The sequence below is a fragment of the Rhinatrema bivittatum genome, chromosome 8 (genome assembly GCF_901001135.1).
Source record: "Rhinatrema bivittatum chromosome 8, aRhiBiv1.1, whole genome shotgun sequence".
NCBI lineage: Eukaryota > Metazoa > Chordata > Amphibia > Gymnophiona > Rhinatrematidae > Rhinatrema > Rhinatrema bivittatum.
This window is the reverse complement of record NC_042622.1, coordinates 104,948,296-104,964,763: the sequence shown is the minus strand read 5'-3', so window position 1 is coordinate 104,964,763 and position 16,468 is coordinate 104,948,296. Positions and strand designations below refer to the sequence as shown.

General features: G+C 44.5%; 1 protein-coding gene across 8 annotated transcripts in view; it reads left to right on the top strand.

Moving 5' to 3' along the window:
- RALGPS1 (Ral GEF with PH domain and SH3 binding motif 1) overlaps window positions 1–16,468 on the top strand; it is a 965,034-nt gene that overhangs the window by 441,879 nt on the left and 506,687 nt on the right. For all 8 annotated transcript variants that reach the window (XM_029614240.1, XM_029614239.1, XM_029614238.1 and 5 more), the window contains one exon: window positions 6,471–6,597. In XM_029614240.1, the coding sequence (XP_029470100.1) occupies window positions 6,471–6,597 (127 nt within the window). The remainder of the gene's footprint in view (window positions 1–6,470; window positions 6,598–16,468) is intronic.

Here is a 16,468-nt window from a genome sequence, read left to right as displayed (position 1 = left end):
ACTGGGTGAGCAATTTTCAGGCATCCATTTACGTAGATAGAAAGATTTTTACCCACGGAAATCCCATTGAAAATTGTCTTCTTGGGGTGCTTCTCAGACTGGCTGCATATCTGCAAAGTTCACTGGTACCTTTTACCTGCTGATTTTGCACTCATTTTCAAAGTGAAAGTAAACACATTCTTTCACTTTGAAAATTACCTGCCCATGTTTGGTTACACCTGCTATTTTGTGTGGGTAGTTTTCCTGAACAAAAATATGCACATACCTTTGAATTTTCAAAAGAATGTGCATAATTCTAAATTCCATCCCCCAAAATGTTTCCTCCTACTGCAGGTAAAAAGTGTGCGGTTAGTGGTACCACGTACATATTTTTACCTGCATATAGGGTGGGCACTTTTCAAAAAGCCCAATTTCCATGAGTAAAGCACTGCTTTACTCATTTTACCCACAGAAATGCTTTTGAAAATTACTTTCCTATATATTACTACACCAGTGAGAACTTGGCTTTAAATCTCACTGCTGGCAGTGACATTCCTAAACTTGCTGATGTGCAGCTGCATTCCTATGGTGACATCAGAAGCTGTTAAAGCTGTCGCAGTGCCATTGAAATCAATTCTACGCACCCCGTTAAAATGTAGAGGCAGAAAGGGAGAACTTGATTTTTAACAGAGATTCCATTTCAAAATCACAGCATCACATGGTAGAGATTGCAACATCCATTTGCAATAACATTTTGAACAATTGTAAGTTCTTGGCTGTCATCTTTTAATGAAGTACTCAAGAAGAATGTTGGTGCTTGACTTGGATCTTGAGTGGTCCTTAAATAGAAAGATATGACATTGAATTTCTGTTGGGTGCTTTTATGCCACAGATGTTTGGTGAGATTCAAAAAGCCAAGTAACTTCAATTAACAAGTAAATTCAGTAATCTCCGATTAATTCTCTGCCTATCATATTTTATTGCTAAAATTATGATTAAATGAAACATATGAAACATTGAGGAGGAAAAAGGTTATCCGCATTCTTTACTGGCTAGAATCCCATGGCTATGATGTTGCAGCCATCTTCTCTTTAGCCTACTTTCTGAAGGAAAGAAGACTTATGAGATTGCCATATCTGTGTATGTGTGTGTGTTTCCCATCCCCTCCCCAATAACTTCTGTGTTTGGTGTCTTATCCACACCAAATTTCCAGTATATGTCAAGGGGGAAGGGGGGTCGAAGGGTTCCTGAAGGGTATTTTTTTTATTTGCAAATATATGTATCCTTGATAGTTTTGCATGGAACATCTTGCTTTGCCTAAAATGTCTAAAATCATTTCATATATTTCTATACAAGGATCATTTTTGCATAACCATTAACCAGCATAAAATGATTTCCAATTTCCTTAACAGCTGCAAAAAATGTCTTTATTTCTGTGGTAGAAGAAGAATTACTTTATGCATGGGTTAAAGTATAGCAAGGCCAGCAGCTTTGCACCTAAGTGCTTGAGATGATTTCTTTAAAGTAAAGTTTAAAAGCCCGACTTGTGCATTAATTAGGGGCTGTGCAAATATTTTGGGCTTATGTGCGCCGAGCGGATTTTAAAAGCTTTTGAGATACACATGTATGTCCTGGAGTAAGCACATCTTGGAAATTTTCAAAAAGAGGCAGGTGTGGGTGGGGAATGGTGGCATTTGGGCATTTCGGGGTATGAAGCTGAGATATGCATGAAAATTCTTAAGTGCTCTGGCATGTGCTGATGCCCCCATCGCGTAACTTTACTTCTGCTATGGATTCCATGTAAGTTATAAAGCGAAGATGAATAGGTGGATTGATGGGGTTTTAAGGTTTAGAAGACCTGTCTCTTAACTAAGCCAACTGGGGATGAATTGGTAAAACTGGAAATGGCAACCTCGTGCGCCCCTTTTAAAATTCCCCCGATATAGGTGGTAGAAGCTGCATTTGTGTGTACTTGCTAAGAGGTGAATTCTAAAAGCTGGATGTGTTCCGAAATCAGGAGATGGGCACGCATTTTATAATGTACACGCTGATTTTATAACATGCTTGCACCGGCGCGCACATGTTATAAAATCCATGGGCTGCACGCACATGCATGCCGGATTTTACAATCTGTGTGCGTATGTGCGGGCGGCACGTGCAAGGGGGGGACTTTATCAATTTCTGCGTGGCGACGCATTCCAGCCTTCCCTAGTTCCCTCCCAGTCCGCTCCAATTAAGGAGTGGACTGGGGGGATGACTTCCCTACCCCCCTACCTAACCTTCCTTCCCCTTCCCCTCTCCTCCCCACTCCTAAAGCCTATCTTTTTTCTTTTTTTTCTTTGATTCATAACTTACTTCAGCTCCCAAGCTGAAGTAAGTTGCATGCGCCAGCAGCCTGGTCTTTGGGACAGCGATCAATGGCGCTGTCTCAGTCCGCCCCGCCCCTCCCCGCCCCCCCAGCCTGCCCCTTCGAAGAAGCCCGGCACTTGTGCGCATACCGGGCTTTATGCGCGTGGCCGGGCCCTTCGAAAATTTGCTCGGCGTACGCAAGGCCCGGCCACGCCCATAAAGCCCGGATTGTAAATGTTCAGGGCTTTTAAAATCCAGGCGAAAGTGAGCAGATACGCATACAAGTGCTGATACGCACACATCTCGCATCAGAAGAAAAGAGGGCATGGTGTGGGCGGGGCATGGGCATTCTAGGGTGGGGCCAAGAGTTGTGCATGCAGATACCTCCACATCTGGATGTGGGCCCAGGTCCAGTGTCATGTAACTTTACTTCTGCTATTGAGGAGATATAAATTAAAAAAAAAATACAGGCATCTGTGAGGGGGTTTGAGGGATCTGGAATAACTGGGGGGAGTGCAGGCTGTATAACCAGGGAGTTTGGCAGGACCTAGGAGAATCCTGGGCAAATTAGTGGATGAACTGGTGAAACTGGTCCTTGGCTAGATACGCGTCTGTTTTAAAATATAGGCAATTGCACGTCCTTAAGCTGACTTTCACTGCAAGGTGCGCACAAGCTTAAAATTAGGCGCCCAAGAGGAGAGCATTGTTTATCCTCTTTGATGGCCGACTACTAAAGGCACTCTGGAGTTCCCCTGTAATGGTGGCTGTGGTACTAGATGACGATGTCATCGTGAAGGAGCCCATATCGGAGAAAGTGCCGCCCGGGAAGGCTTTGTAGCTTCAACACCAGTGGCATGCGAGGGCTTGGATTTTACAGTGCCCAGTTCTCTGCAGGAGATGCAATCACTGTGTGCAGTGAAGGTGTCCCCTCCTGTTTTTGCAGGAGTTACCCCTTTTTCTCTAGAGCAGGAGGCTGCACAGCCCTTTGTCCTGCCGTCCAGATGGGTGATAGTTACACGTGAGGCCTTATGGGATCTGAGGGCCAACTTTGCTGTTTCATTTATAACCTTCTCAGTTAAGGTAAATGATGTTTCTACCAGACTGGATTCTGTATCCTGAGATACTTTAAGGCAATCTCAAGAACAGAATGAGAAGATCCCCATACTGGAAGATGAAGTTACACAGTTAAAATCAGTTAATGTTGTGATTATTGAAGAACATGAAAGTTTGTCTAGAAGAGTGGAATATATATATATATGAACAATGTTAAGTGAATTTAAGGAAATTTTTGCTTGAAATTTTACGTTTCCTCAGATAAAATTCCTGTATTTAATAAAGTATATTTTTTGCCATTCGCACTGCTAAAAAGCAGGAAGGAATTGCCCAATCTTCTTTGGATTTTGAGAACCTGACGCCGATGTTGGACTCTTCTATTCAGGAAGTTGTTGAAAGACTAATATTATTAGTTTCCTTTATATAAGAGCGGGATCTAAGCTTTATAATGAGATGATATTATCAAACTTTAAATGTTTCTTTTTCTTGGTCAGGTAGTTAGGATTTTTCCTGACATAGCAAGGATTACCCAAGAAAGAAGAAAGGCTTTCTGGCCTTAAGCCTGGAAGTCAAGGCTCTCGGGGCTTCCTTCTTACTGTGGCTCCTTGCAAATATGTAATAAAGAAAGCCAATCTCCACACAGACCACAAGAAACAAGGGGAAGGTCAATTAAGAGGAGGTTACAAAGAAACATTATACCAGAAACAGCAATTAGCATGAAACCCTGCTGCTAATCATACATAAGGTCTAACTTGCTCCCATTGTTTCACTGAGGGGCAACTAGTTGCCTAGAATCTAAAAACTTATAAATTTGTTTTAGTATGAAAAAATGAAACAATCAGTAGGGATGTGCATTGTTTTTTTGACGGATGAAAATATAGTACGATATTTTCTAATCTGTCATGTATTGGGGATCCCTGAAAATGATAGGAAAACCCCACAAAAGTTTCGTGTGGGAGAAAGGGCATACAGAAGAAAAACCCCAAACCCACCCCGACTCTTTATATCTAATTATTTACAATCCCCCACCCTCCCGACCTCCCCAAAACTTTCCTAAAGTACCTGGTGGTCCAGCGGGGGTCCCGGAAGCGATCTCCCGCTCTCGGGCCATCGGCTGCCACTCATCAAAATGGCGCCGATGACCCTTTGCCCTTACAATGTGACAGGGGCTATCAGTGCCATTGGCCGGCCCCTATCATTTGGTAGGAGCAATGGATGGCCCACGCCATTTTTTAAGATGGCATGCCGAGCCCTAGGGGAGTCCCGATGGCTTTCCCCATTCCCTCCGAGGCCGCTCCAAAATTGGAGCGGCCTCGGAGGGAACTTTCCTTTGGCCCCCCCCCCCCCACCTTCCCCTCTCTTCCCCTATCTAACCCGCCCCCCCAGCCCTACCTAAATCTCCCCCCACACCTTTATTTTATAAGTTGCACATGCCGGCCGATGGCTGGCCCATGATCCGGGGCACAGCGGCAAATGGCCGCTGTGCCTGGAGGCTCCGGCCATGACCCTTCCCCACCCCCAGACCACCTACCCCACCCAGGCCCTGCCCCCTTTTTTGAGCCCCGGGACATACGTGTGTCCCGGGGCTCATATGCGTGCCACCGGCCTTTTCAAAATCTGCCCCATAAGTAACATTTCTTTAAATGCTATTTAATAAACAGCAGAAATACACAAGTTTCATGTGCACATTTGCCTGCAGAAAAAAAGAGTGGTCTGGGGTGTTCATGGGCAGAGCCAAGAGATATGCATGGAAGTTACTATTTTATAAGAGATTCATGTGAATGCATTAGGAAGTTTATTCATGCAATTATATGCCTGCTGATTAATTAGCACAATTGATATCAGACTTGTTTGTTGTCTGCAATTTTTGGATGGGAGGTCGGGGCAAACTGGGGGGAGATCAAGATCAGGGTGAAGTAGTAGGAGGGTCTCATGAACTGGAGATGGACTGGGTGAACTGGTGGAAGTATCGACAAACTGGTGATTTGAATTACGTACGCATATTTTATAATATACCTTCTGTGTATAAATCACAGTTTTACGTGCACATATTTTTTTTTCATGTAAAGTATACAAGTAATAGCTAAACTATGCATTTGCAATGTGTTGCAAATATCCACATACTGAAACATACATTGCTGAACTACGTTGTATTTTATAAACTGCACAGTTTCAGGACGATGCAATATTATGCGCTAAGAGTAGCGCACAGGTTAACTAGCACTTGGACGAGCATTTTGGATGCACGTCCATAACCCCTTATGCAATAAGGGGATTAGCGCATCCAAAATGCAGGTCCAAACCAGCACATAGCTAATAGCACTCATCACATGTAAATTCATGCTGATGAGGCTATTAGCTATTACCCACTTATGTAAAAAATAAATGTGCACATGACATGCACATTTTTACTCTGAGCAGGCGTTAAGCACATTTTTACTCTGAGCAGGCGTTAAGCCTTGAGGAGCCCCTAAAGTTTACAGAAAAGCAGAAAATACTGCTTTTCTGTAGTTCCTCTGACTTAATATCGTGGTGATATTAAGTTGGAGGAATCAAAAAAAGGAGTAAAGTAAAAGAAAAAAAGGTCTTGCCGGCAGTCAGGTTAGGAAAAGCGATGCTCAATTAGCGATCGTCCGTCTGTTGCCGGCGAGGTGCTAGGTGAATACAGTTTCCCCTAGTGCCTCCTTTTTAACACAGTGGGTCATTTGCCTACTGCATCGTATGCCCAGGAGAGGTGGATGGGTGCACGTTAAGAAAGTGAGCACCTAGTTTGGACGCACAGTTTTAGCGCGTTCGTTTTGCATTGGCCTGTTTGTAAAATACTAGGATAAATTTCCATGCATCCATCTATGCATGCAAATTCAGTAACACAAATAGGTTTGAAACTTATCCTCAATGTATGTGAGTACAAATTACCTGCGGAATTTTCACCTAGGTGGACAGTTTCAAAATGTCTCCCCAAAATACACATTTTTTAACTAAATATAATTACAACATGATTGTTTCTTTCATGTATTTTCTTTTTGCCATCTTATTACTTTCTTTCATTATTAGATTTTTAATAATTTTTCTTGTGTTTTGACTTGCAGCTACTAAATCGAAAAGACAAGACCACCTTTGAGAAACTGGATTACCTAATGTCCAAAGAAGATAATTATAAGAGGACAAGAGAGTATATTAGAAGCCTAAAGATGGTTCCCTCGATTCCTTATTTAGGTAGGTGTGGCAACTGGCAAATAGCATTGCAAGAAATGTGTTCAAGTCTGGATTGTAAAATGCTTTTGCTGATTTCTGATTGATGGGTTTCCAAGTGGTACCATCTGTATCAAAGCTAAGTACATATTCAACATGTGGTTTTTTTGAAGGGGGAATGTCTGGTAGAGCATTTCAGGCTGTAATATTCTCCATCTAGTCTGGATGCTGGCTTTGAGGGTTTTCTTGTTCATGTTAGGTCTGCATGTATAATGACATCAACATCACTGTTTGCTGTTAGAACTCGACTAATGTTAGTTAATTCACAAGAACTCGGTTTTCTTAGACATCTTAGTTTAAAGTGGGTTTGGTCAATAAGGATATATTTTTCCAGTATAAAGAAAAGTTGCAGTAGCTAATTTAAATCATGCAAAGATATAGGCTACATAAATGTATCATTTTCTGATGCACCTTGAGCTTTATGGACAGTGTACATAAAATATATGCAGATGTGTGGGAAGGTGTATATTATTGTGTAGAAAAGCTATGTGGATGATAACTGGAATTTAATTTCTGTTGACAGAGCTAAATGAATGCAAAATAAAAAAAAAAAATATATATATAGTGAGAGAGAGAGAAAATCTATATGCATTAATCTTTAAAAATTCTCACTATTGTTTAAATAATGATTCAATGTCATGCATTATGGGATAAAGTATCAAAAGCTTACTTCCAATCTATACATGTAAAATAAGAAATTACTTACTGTATATAGATTGTCTGAATGTGCATAGTTGGATTTTCAGCTACCAAAAACTATGAGGATTAAGTTCATAATGTCCATAAATTTGGTTGCATAAAAAAGAGGCGTTTCAAGGAATTGTCACATGCACAAAGAGGGGTAATTTTAAAAGCATTTACACACTTAAAATTAGGTTTCACACGTGTAAATGCACATTACCCATGTAAGTTGGCATTTGAAATTTGCTACAATATACGCCATTGAATGGTCGATAGGATATTCATGTGTAAGTGCATTTTTGGGGTAGATTTTAAAAGGCCTGTGCATGGCCAGGCCTTGCATGTGCCAAGCGAATTTCCAAAGGGGCCCGGCCATGCGCATAAACCCCGGAACACGCATAAGTGCTGGGCCTCTTCGAAGGGGTGGGCCGGGGGCATGTTCTGGGCGGGCCAGGACAGCGCCATTGATCGCTGTTCCGAAGACTCGTGTGCCGGCAACTGGCTGGTATGCACAACTTACTTCAGATCGGGAGCTGCGTGCATTAACACCATAACACATTTTGTTGAATGACCCTGTAAGTTTATACATCTTCTAAGTCAGAAAGAGAGTCCAGGAGTATTTCTTTACCTTGTTTGCTGAAGGATTTGGGGGATGCTTAACAACAGCGAACTGAGTGCAATAAACTGTACACAATACAAAAGTACCAGGGAAGTCGAGAGATCTGGTATTGTATCTCATCCTTGTTGCCCAGGGAAAAAGCATTCACATCTGTGTCCAACCAAATCTGTTTTCTCAGTAGGCAGTTTAATTTGCTAAAATTTTACTTTCTGATACTACAGATGTCAGTGTTTATAAATTGTTGACATAGTCAACATAGTATTAGGAAAAGGAGATTGTGATATATAATTTTTCCCTTTTTACTTTGTGGGAAAATCAGCCTTCTCTGAGTACAAGTCAAGGACCCAAGATTTTTGCCCTTCTCTTACTGATAAAGTTTCTTGAGGGCTCCTTGTGTGAAAACATACTTATTTCTTGGGTAAAAAGGATCTCTTCCTCAAGTGTATGTTTTGAAGAATGATGACAGGATAAAGTAGAGTTGTGGGTGAAAATCTAAAGATATTAAGATTGACATTTTTTTATGTATCACAAACTAAGCAAGTGATGTGGATGGGATGATTGGATGGGTCATATCTGCTGTCATGTTCTTCATTTCTATATTTTTATAAAATGAAGCTATTCCTGGTATTCAAGTGTGTCATCATCTTCTTCAAAAGCACAGATAAATAGTTTAAACATTTAATATCAGTAAATTAAGGACATCAGATGCTTGTCATTCTACAAAGAGATCTACAGTACAAAATGTGTCATTTCTTAGCACAATGAAACTAATTACAGAGTATACTAAGTCAACGTTTTTGAAAAGCAGATTGAAGTTGATAGTTTCATGAAAAAGAGACTATAGTTATCAAAGCTTTATAAATGCATCTGGTCCTTCTCTGTATTGGACAGACAATAGACATGGGACAAGCTTAAAAAACACAGCTGCCTAGATCCGAGCACATGCTAAAAATATCAGACTCTTTCTTTTTTTCCTTCATTACCAGACTTTTCTGCGTGAATGCTTTCTTCAGTGTGTTGCATTTTCAGTACTGAAATATTAAAGTTTTCAATAGCTGTTATGTATATATGGCTAAAAAAGGATTCTAATGCTGATATTGTGAACCATATATAATACCTCCAGAGTAGAAATATGCATGGATTATTCAACTTTTCACTGATCAAGTTCTGGTGAATTTCAGTGGGGAAAATTCTACGACCATGACTGTTCTTCACTCAAAGTTCCAAACGAATCCACTTTAATGAAAATCATTTTGCCTCTGGATGGATAGACAGATAGATGGATTGAACCACTACATAAGGGCTTTACAAACTGGGTGAAAAGCACTAACAATTACAAGAAAGTTGGTTAATTAAAATTAGCCTTGTATAATTAAACAGATGATTTCATCTTGGCACCTTCAATTGTGCCATTATTAAAATAAAGAAGCCTTGACCTTAGATGCCTTAATATTTGTTTTACTTTTCTTATGTAAAGAAGATAAATGTGTTGAAATTTCAAGAATTAATAATATTTGTATAGAGAATATCTTTTAATTAGTCTTTCTTAATTTCCTTGTCCCTGAAAATGATGACATGTATAATTTTATTGATATCTTTATTTTAATGCTTGATCATTTGGGAAAATATTATCTAATTTTTGAGCTTTTGGTAGTGCATTAGAGAAGTTAGGGCTGTGTCATATCCTAAGAACATCCAGTAGTGAATAAATATTTCTTAGATGGGATTGGAATCAGTGACCTTATGGCCATAAGGCAGTAGCTCTACCCATCTGTTAAAAGAAAGGATTCTTTACTTCCTAAGCAATTAAAATTTCATAATCTTTCATTGGCAATAGTTCTTCCTGCACCACTAAAGGAAGGGGAGAGGAAAAGTCATTCCATATGTTGTACATTTTGGGGTAAATTTTAAAAGATACGTGCGGGTGCCCATGTGCACACATGTTTTTAAATGAGGGGTCAGCGCATGCAAGGGGATGCACACTAGTGCATCTTGCACACACCGACACCTGCGGCCTTCACCCGTTCCCTCCCAGGCCGCTCCAATTTAGGAGCGGCCTATGAGGGAACTTCCATTCCCCCTACTCTATCCTTCCTACCCCTTCCCCTAACCTTCCCACCCTCTAGCCCTATTCTAACCCCCCCCCCCCCCATTTCTTTAACTTACCTCTTGTGCCAGCAGCCTGCCGGCATGCGATCCTCCGACACAGCGGCAAATAGCCTCTGTGCCGGAGACCTCTGGCCCCGTCCCGCCCCTTTTTCGAAGCCCGGGACTTAGAAGCGTCCCAGGGCTTTATGCGTGTCGCCGGGCCTTTATAAAATAGGCCTGGCGTGCATAACCACCCCTACACACGTAAATCCTATAAAAATCTGCCCCTTTGTTTGTAGATATGCATTATAGAAATAATTTTTTAGATGTGAGTAACTGCAGATCTTTGAGTTACTATGTAGAAGGCCTGAGAAATGGACCTTAGTGTTCCAAAAAGCTTGCAGCTTTAATTCTGCCCACTCTTGTTGGTTTTCTTTTATATGATTTTGTTTTGGTTGGGTTGTTAGATAAATGAGAACTTCTTTTCTATTTACTGAAATATGGAAGGTCATCACTGGTAGGGAACATGTGTAAGGCAACATTTAAAAAATACAGCACACAAAGGACTTCCTGAAGCTTTCAGAATAAGTCGAAGCTTTAGGTTTAATTAATTAATCTTTGATTTTCCCCTTTTACTAGCAAAGACTTCTTTCTGTCAATAAGTAATAGTTTAACTTCAAGCTTTTTTTCTTTTCTTTGTTTTTTAAGTCATCTCTGCTATTTGTTCATGAATGATATATGCTGAGATACTGGATAGAAGCAGAAGAACTACTAACTTATTTTGTCATTAATACCTTCTCTTCTTGTAAGCAACATGTCATGGTAGATTCAGAGACTGGTAACAAAAATGATAAAGGGGAGTATAACGACTCCTTCATAAAGCAAGTATAAACAGGTTTAGATTCTTCAGCTTGGAGAAGAGGCAACTGAGAGGGGACATGATAGAGGTCTATAAAACCTTGAGTAGGATGGAACAGGTGAATAGGAACAGCTATTTATCCTTTTACATAGTACTCTAACTAACACATAGGAGGTTTAAATAAATTTAAGAGAGTATTTTATCCCAGGACAAGCAGGATGCTAGTCCTCACATATGGGTGACATCAGTAATGGAGCCCTATACGGAAAAACTTCTGTCAAAGTTTCATAAACTTTTGACTGGCAGCCAGAGTGCCCACTAAGCATGCCCAGCATGCCATGATATTCTCTGCCACAGCGGTCTTTCTTCAGTCTTCTTTTTTCCGCGGAGCCGTTAGACTCGCGGTTAATTTGGAGTCCTGTGGTGATTTTCTCCACACTTAGAAAATTCTTAAAGAATTATAAGAAAAACTTCTTGTCGCAAGGGTCTCCCTCTTATTACCATCACGGTAAGTTTTTCTTCAGTTTTCGTCGGTTCCGTGCCTGTTTTTTCGTGCCAAAGTCGTCGACGGCTGTCCGACTAAAATGGCTTCGGGCTTCAAAAAATGCCCAAATTATTGCAGCAATATGTCCATAATGGACCCAGACTATGAGTGTGTGCTCTGCCTCGGCAGGAACCATGATGTCCAAAACTGCCCACAATGCGCAGAGATGACATCGAAGAGACGTCGACTCCGGCTGGAGAAGATGGAGCAACTTTTTCAAATTCAATTGCTCCCATCAGCATCGACGTCCGGGCAATCGCCTCCAGCGGGAGCGATTCGCAAAGTCATTCTAAAAAGACTCCCTGGTGAGGCTGGAGATACTTCCGTTCCCTCCCCCTCGACATCTTCGAAGGCATCGACATCGGGCAGTGACAAATCAAAGGTAAAGCATCGGCATTGACACCGGAGGCCGCACGGCTCGGGCATCGACCCGATACCTGCCGCACCATCGACGGAATCGGCTTTGCCATCTAAGAAACCTCGGCTGGATGTGGCGTCTCCGAGGCCTTCGACTCCACGGCGATCCCCACCGACATCGGTGCAGGGAACCGTACCTCCCCAAGAACCGGTGGAGGTACCGGTATTGCCATCGCCGCCTCCCCCCATAGCTGCTCTGATTCCATCAGCTATGCGGGCGGAACTGGACGGGTACATCCGCCAGGTGGTCCGAGATGCGCTCCTCGACGCCATGCCGATACCGGCTCCATCTCAGAGGCCAGCGCCATCGATACCAGCTCTTCCATCGAGGCCAGCGCCATCGACACCAGCTCTTCCATCGGCGCCAGTGCCGGTACCATTGGATACGCTACCCATTCCGATACCGCTGTCACCATCGATTTCGTCACTGATTCCATTGGTTCTGGCTCCGATTCCAGCATCGTTTCCTTTGATGAATCCACCGATGCCGACCCCAGATTTCTCACAGGACAAGCAGGATGGTTGTCCTCACAAATGGGTGACATCGAGGATGGAGCCCACCACGGAAAACTTCTGTCAAAGTTTAAACAGAACTTTGACTGGCCCCTACTGGGCATGCCCAGCAAGGCACTGACCCTGCAGCCAGCAGGGGTCTCCCTTCAGTCTTCTTTTTTCCGCGCAGCAGTTGCCACGCGGTGAAAGGAGCTCTCTAACCACGTTCCTGACAGGAATTTGGAAGTTAATTTCCTAAGAAAATTTGCCCCTCAGGGGTCTCCCTTCGACAAATTTTTAGTCATCTTACGGAACCCGGTAAGTTTTTTGCCTTTTTCCATCGACTACCGTCGATTTTGGCCCTTGAGGCCTGTTGGCACTTACCGATCCCCAGCCTAAATTTTGGCTTCAGGCCATGGCAACGGGGTTCCGCCGTTGTCCGGATTGTACCCGGACTATGTCCATCACAGACCCCCACAGGGTTTGTGTAATGTGTTTGGGTAGTGAGCATGATGTCCTGACTTGCACCAAATGTGCCTTAATGACACCCAAGGGTCGCAAAGCCAGGATGGAGAAGATGGGGCTCCTCTTCCATGCACCCACCCCAACGCCATCGATAGCATCGACGTCATCGGAACCGGCACCGTCGAAGTTGTACCATCATCGTCAACCCTCCGGTGACCGTCCGCCATCGATCGCTTCTCGGCCGTCGACTCCCGTCCCTTCCCCGGATGGGCGAGGGGATCGGAAGGAAAAGCACCGCCATCGACGGCACAAGTCTCGGCCTGTCGAGGATCCACAGCCATCGACCTCTGCTCAAGCCGAGCCACCGACAAAGAAGCCGCGAACAGACCGGACACCCTCCACGTCTCGTTCGCCGGCATCGAGGAAACCCTCACCCTCCCGGGGTGCGGGGGCCGTGATCCCACCGGTTACGGTGGTCCCTCCGGCCCTGCCTCAGCCTCCCTCTCCCGTCGAGCCGGGTATGGTTACCCCTGGTCTCCGGGCAGAACTGGACCGGCTGGTCCAGGAGGCCATCGAGAAAGCGATGAAGAAATTGCAACCTCCATCGGCACCGTCTCAGGCACCGGTTCCAGTGCCGCCCCCGACACCGGCACCGGCTTCGCCACCGAGGAGGGAACCGACCACCGAGCCGTTGATACAAGCGCTAGCACCGCTACTGAGCCGCATGGAGGCGCTCATGACGGCCCTTCCATCGGTGATTCCAGTACCATCGACAACACCACCGTCTCCGACTGGATTTTCATCGGCAGGAGAAACACCGTTCCGGATTCCCCCTTCCGGGGTGGTTCCATCGGTGCCTTCTGGTATATCTCCACCGATATATCCTTCGGTTCCATCCATTCCACGCCAGGCACCGATTCCATCGGCAGCACCGAAGCCATCGATGCCATTTCTGGTTCCACCTACGGCACCGATTCCACCTCGGTTTCCATCGATGCCTTCAGAGCCTCAGCCAGGTCCATCAGGGCTACAAGCCCCACTTGATCCCTACGATACCTGGGGTGATGATGATGATACATCTTCTGACACAGATTTGCCTTCGCCACCATCTCCTACAGAGAGTAGAAAAAGATCTCCTCCTGAGGATCTATCTTTCATTAATTTTGTGAAAGAGATGTCAGAAGTTGTACCTTTTCAACTACAATCTGAAGCTGATGACAGACACCAGATGATGGAACTCCTTCAATTTCTGGATGCTCCAAAAATCATCGCTTCCATCCCTATACACCAGGTGTTTTTGGATCTGCTCAAGAAAAACTGGGAATCTCCTTCATCAGTGTCCCCAGTTAACAAAAAAGCTGACTCCACCTACCTTGTCCAGTCAGCACCAGGTTTCCAAAAACCTCAACTGGATCATCGCTCTGTTGTGGTTGAGTTCGTGCAGAAGAAGGCCAAGCGTCTTAAGCCACACTCTTCTACCCCACCTACCAGGGACAACAAGTTCCTAGATAGTGTTGGACGGAAAGTCTATCATGGAGCTATGTTGATTTCACGCATAGCTTCATATCAACTTTAGATGACTCAGTACAACAGAGCCATCCTTAAGCAGATGCAAGACTATGCTGACACGTTGCCAGACCAATACCAACCGCAGCTTCAAGCCCTTCTTCACAAGGGATTTGAGGCAGGGAAGCACGAGATTAGGACTGCCTACGACATATTCGATGCTTCCACAAAAGTTTCAGCCACAGCCATCTCAGCCAGACATTGGGCTTGGTTAAAATCATCCAACCTTCGCCCAGAGGTTCAGGATCGTCTTGCTGATTTACCCTGCTTAGGCGATAATTTGTTTGGAGAGCAAATTCAGCAGATTGTGGCGGAGTTAAAAGACCACCATGAGACGTTGAAACAACTCTCATCTGTCCCACCTGAGCTGACCTCCAAGCAACCGCAAAAGAAAGACTCTAAGAAGTCATTCTTTCGACCACGCCGTTATTACCCTCCATCGGCCAGGCCTCGTCCAGCTCGATCCTCTACTAGGCCTCAGCCGCGTCAGCCTAGGAAACAAAGGCCTACTGTAGCCCCTCCTCCTGGGCCTGCGGCTGGCCTTTGACTCCCCTGTAGGGAACACATGCCAAACCCCTCTTCCGGACATCCCTGTAGGAGGTCGACTGTACCATTTTCTACAACCTTGGTTGCAGATCACCTCAGATCAGTGAGTGCTAACAATTATCGCACAGGGTTACCACCTCAACTTCATAACTCTTCCGGCAGACTCCCCGCCTCTTCAAGCGTGGAGTCTATCCACCCATTTGGCTCAATTACAACAGGAAGTATCCCTTCTTCTGCAATCAAATGCTATAGAACCCGTTCCTCCCTCTCAACGAGGCACGGGATTCTATTCCAGATACTTCCTAATACCAAAGAAATCAGGGGGACTACGTCCCATTTTGGACCTTCGAGCCCTCAACAAATACCTTCAAAAAGAGAAGTTCAAAATGGTAACCCTAGGCGCACTGCTCCCTCTGCTACAAAGAGGGGATTGGCTGTGCTCTCTCGACCTCAAGGACGCTTATACCCACATTGCGATCACACAATCCCATCGCAAATATCTACGGTTTCTAGTAGGCCACGACCATTATCAATACCGTGTCCTCCCTTTCGGTCTAGCTTCTGCCCCACGAGTCTTTACCAAATGTCTCGTAGTGGTAGCAGCATTCCTAAGGAAGGAAGGTGTCCACGTCTACCCATACCTGGACGATTGGCTACTCAGGGCCTCCACCCAACAGATAGCTCAATCCTCCCTAAAATTGACAATTCAAACACTCCTTTCCTTAGGGTTTCTCGTCAATTACGAGAAATCTTGCTTAGTCCCGTCTCTAACCTTATCCTTCATTGGGGCGGACTTGGATACCTTACAGGCAAAGGCTTACCTTCCTCTTCAGAGGGTCCACACCCTAATGTCCCTGGCTCGCCAGCTCCAGTCTCAGAACACTGCCACGGCTCGCCAGTTCCTCGTTCTCCTAGGGCACATGGCATCCTCGGTTCAAGTCACTCCCATGACCCGACTAGCCATGAGAGTAACACAATGGACTCTACGACACCAATGGATTCAAGCTTTTCAGCCTCTGTCCTCCATAGTCACAGTCACACAAGCGCTGCGCCTATCCTTAACCTGGTGGACGACTCAGGTCAACCTCCTTCAGGGCTTACCCTTTCTTCCACCGGATCCGCAAGTAATCCTAACCACCGACGCTTCTCACATCGGTTGGGGAGCCCATGTGGACGACTTTCAAACCCAAGGGTTATGGTCCAAAGAGGAAGCCGAACACCAGATCAATTTCCTGGAACTTCGAGCAATCCGCTATGCGCTCCACACTTTCAAAGATCATCTCTTTCATCAGATAATCTTAATCCAGACGGACAACCAAGTGGCCATGTGGTACATAAACAAGCAGGGAGGCACAGGCTCCTTCCTTCTGTGTCAGGAAGCTGCGCAGATCTGGGCGGAAGCCCTCTCCCACTCCATGTACCTCAGGGCCACTTACCTGCCGGGAGTAGACAATGTATTGGCAGACCAGCTGAGCCGTGTCTTCCAACCACACGAGTGGTCACTCGATCCTCTGGTAGCGACCTCTCTGTTTCACAAGTGGGGTTCTCCCCGCATAGA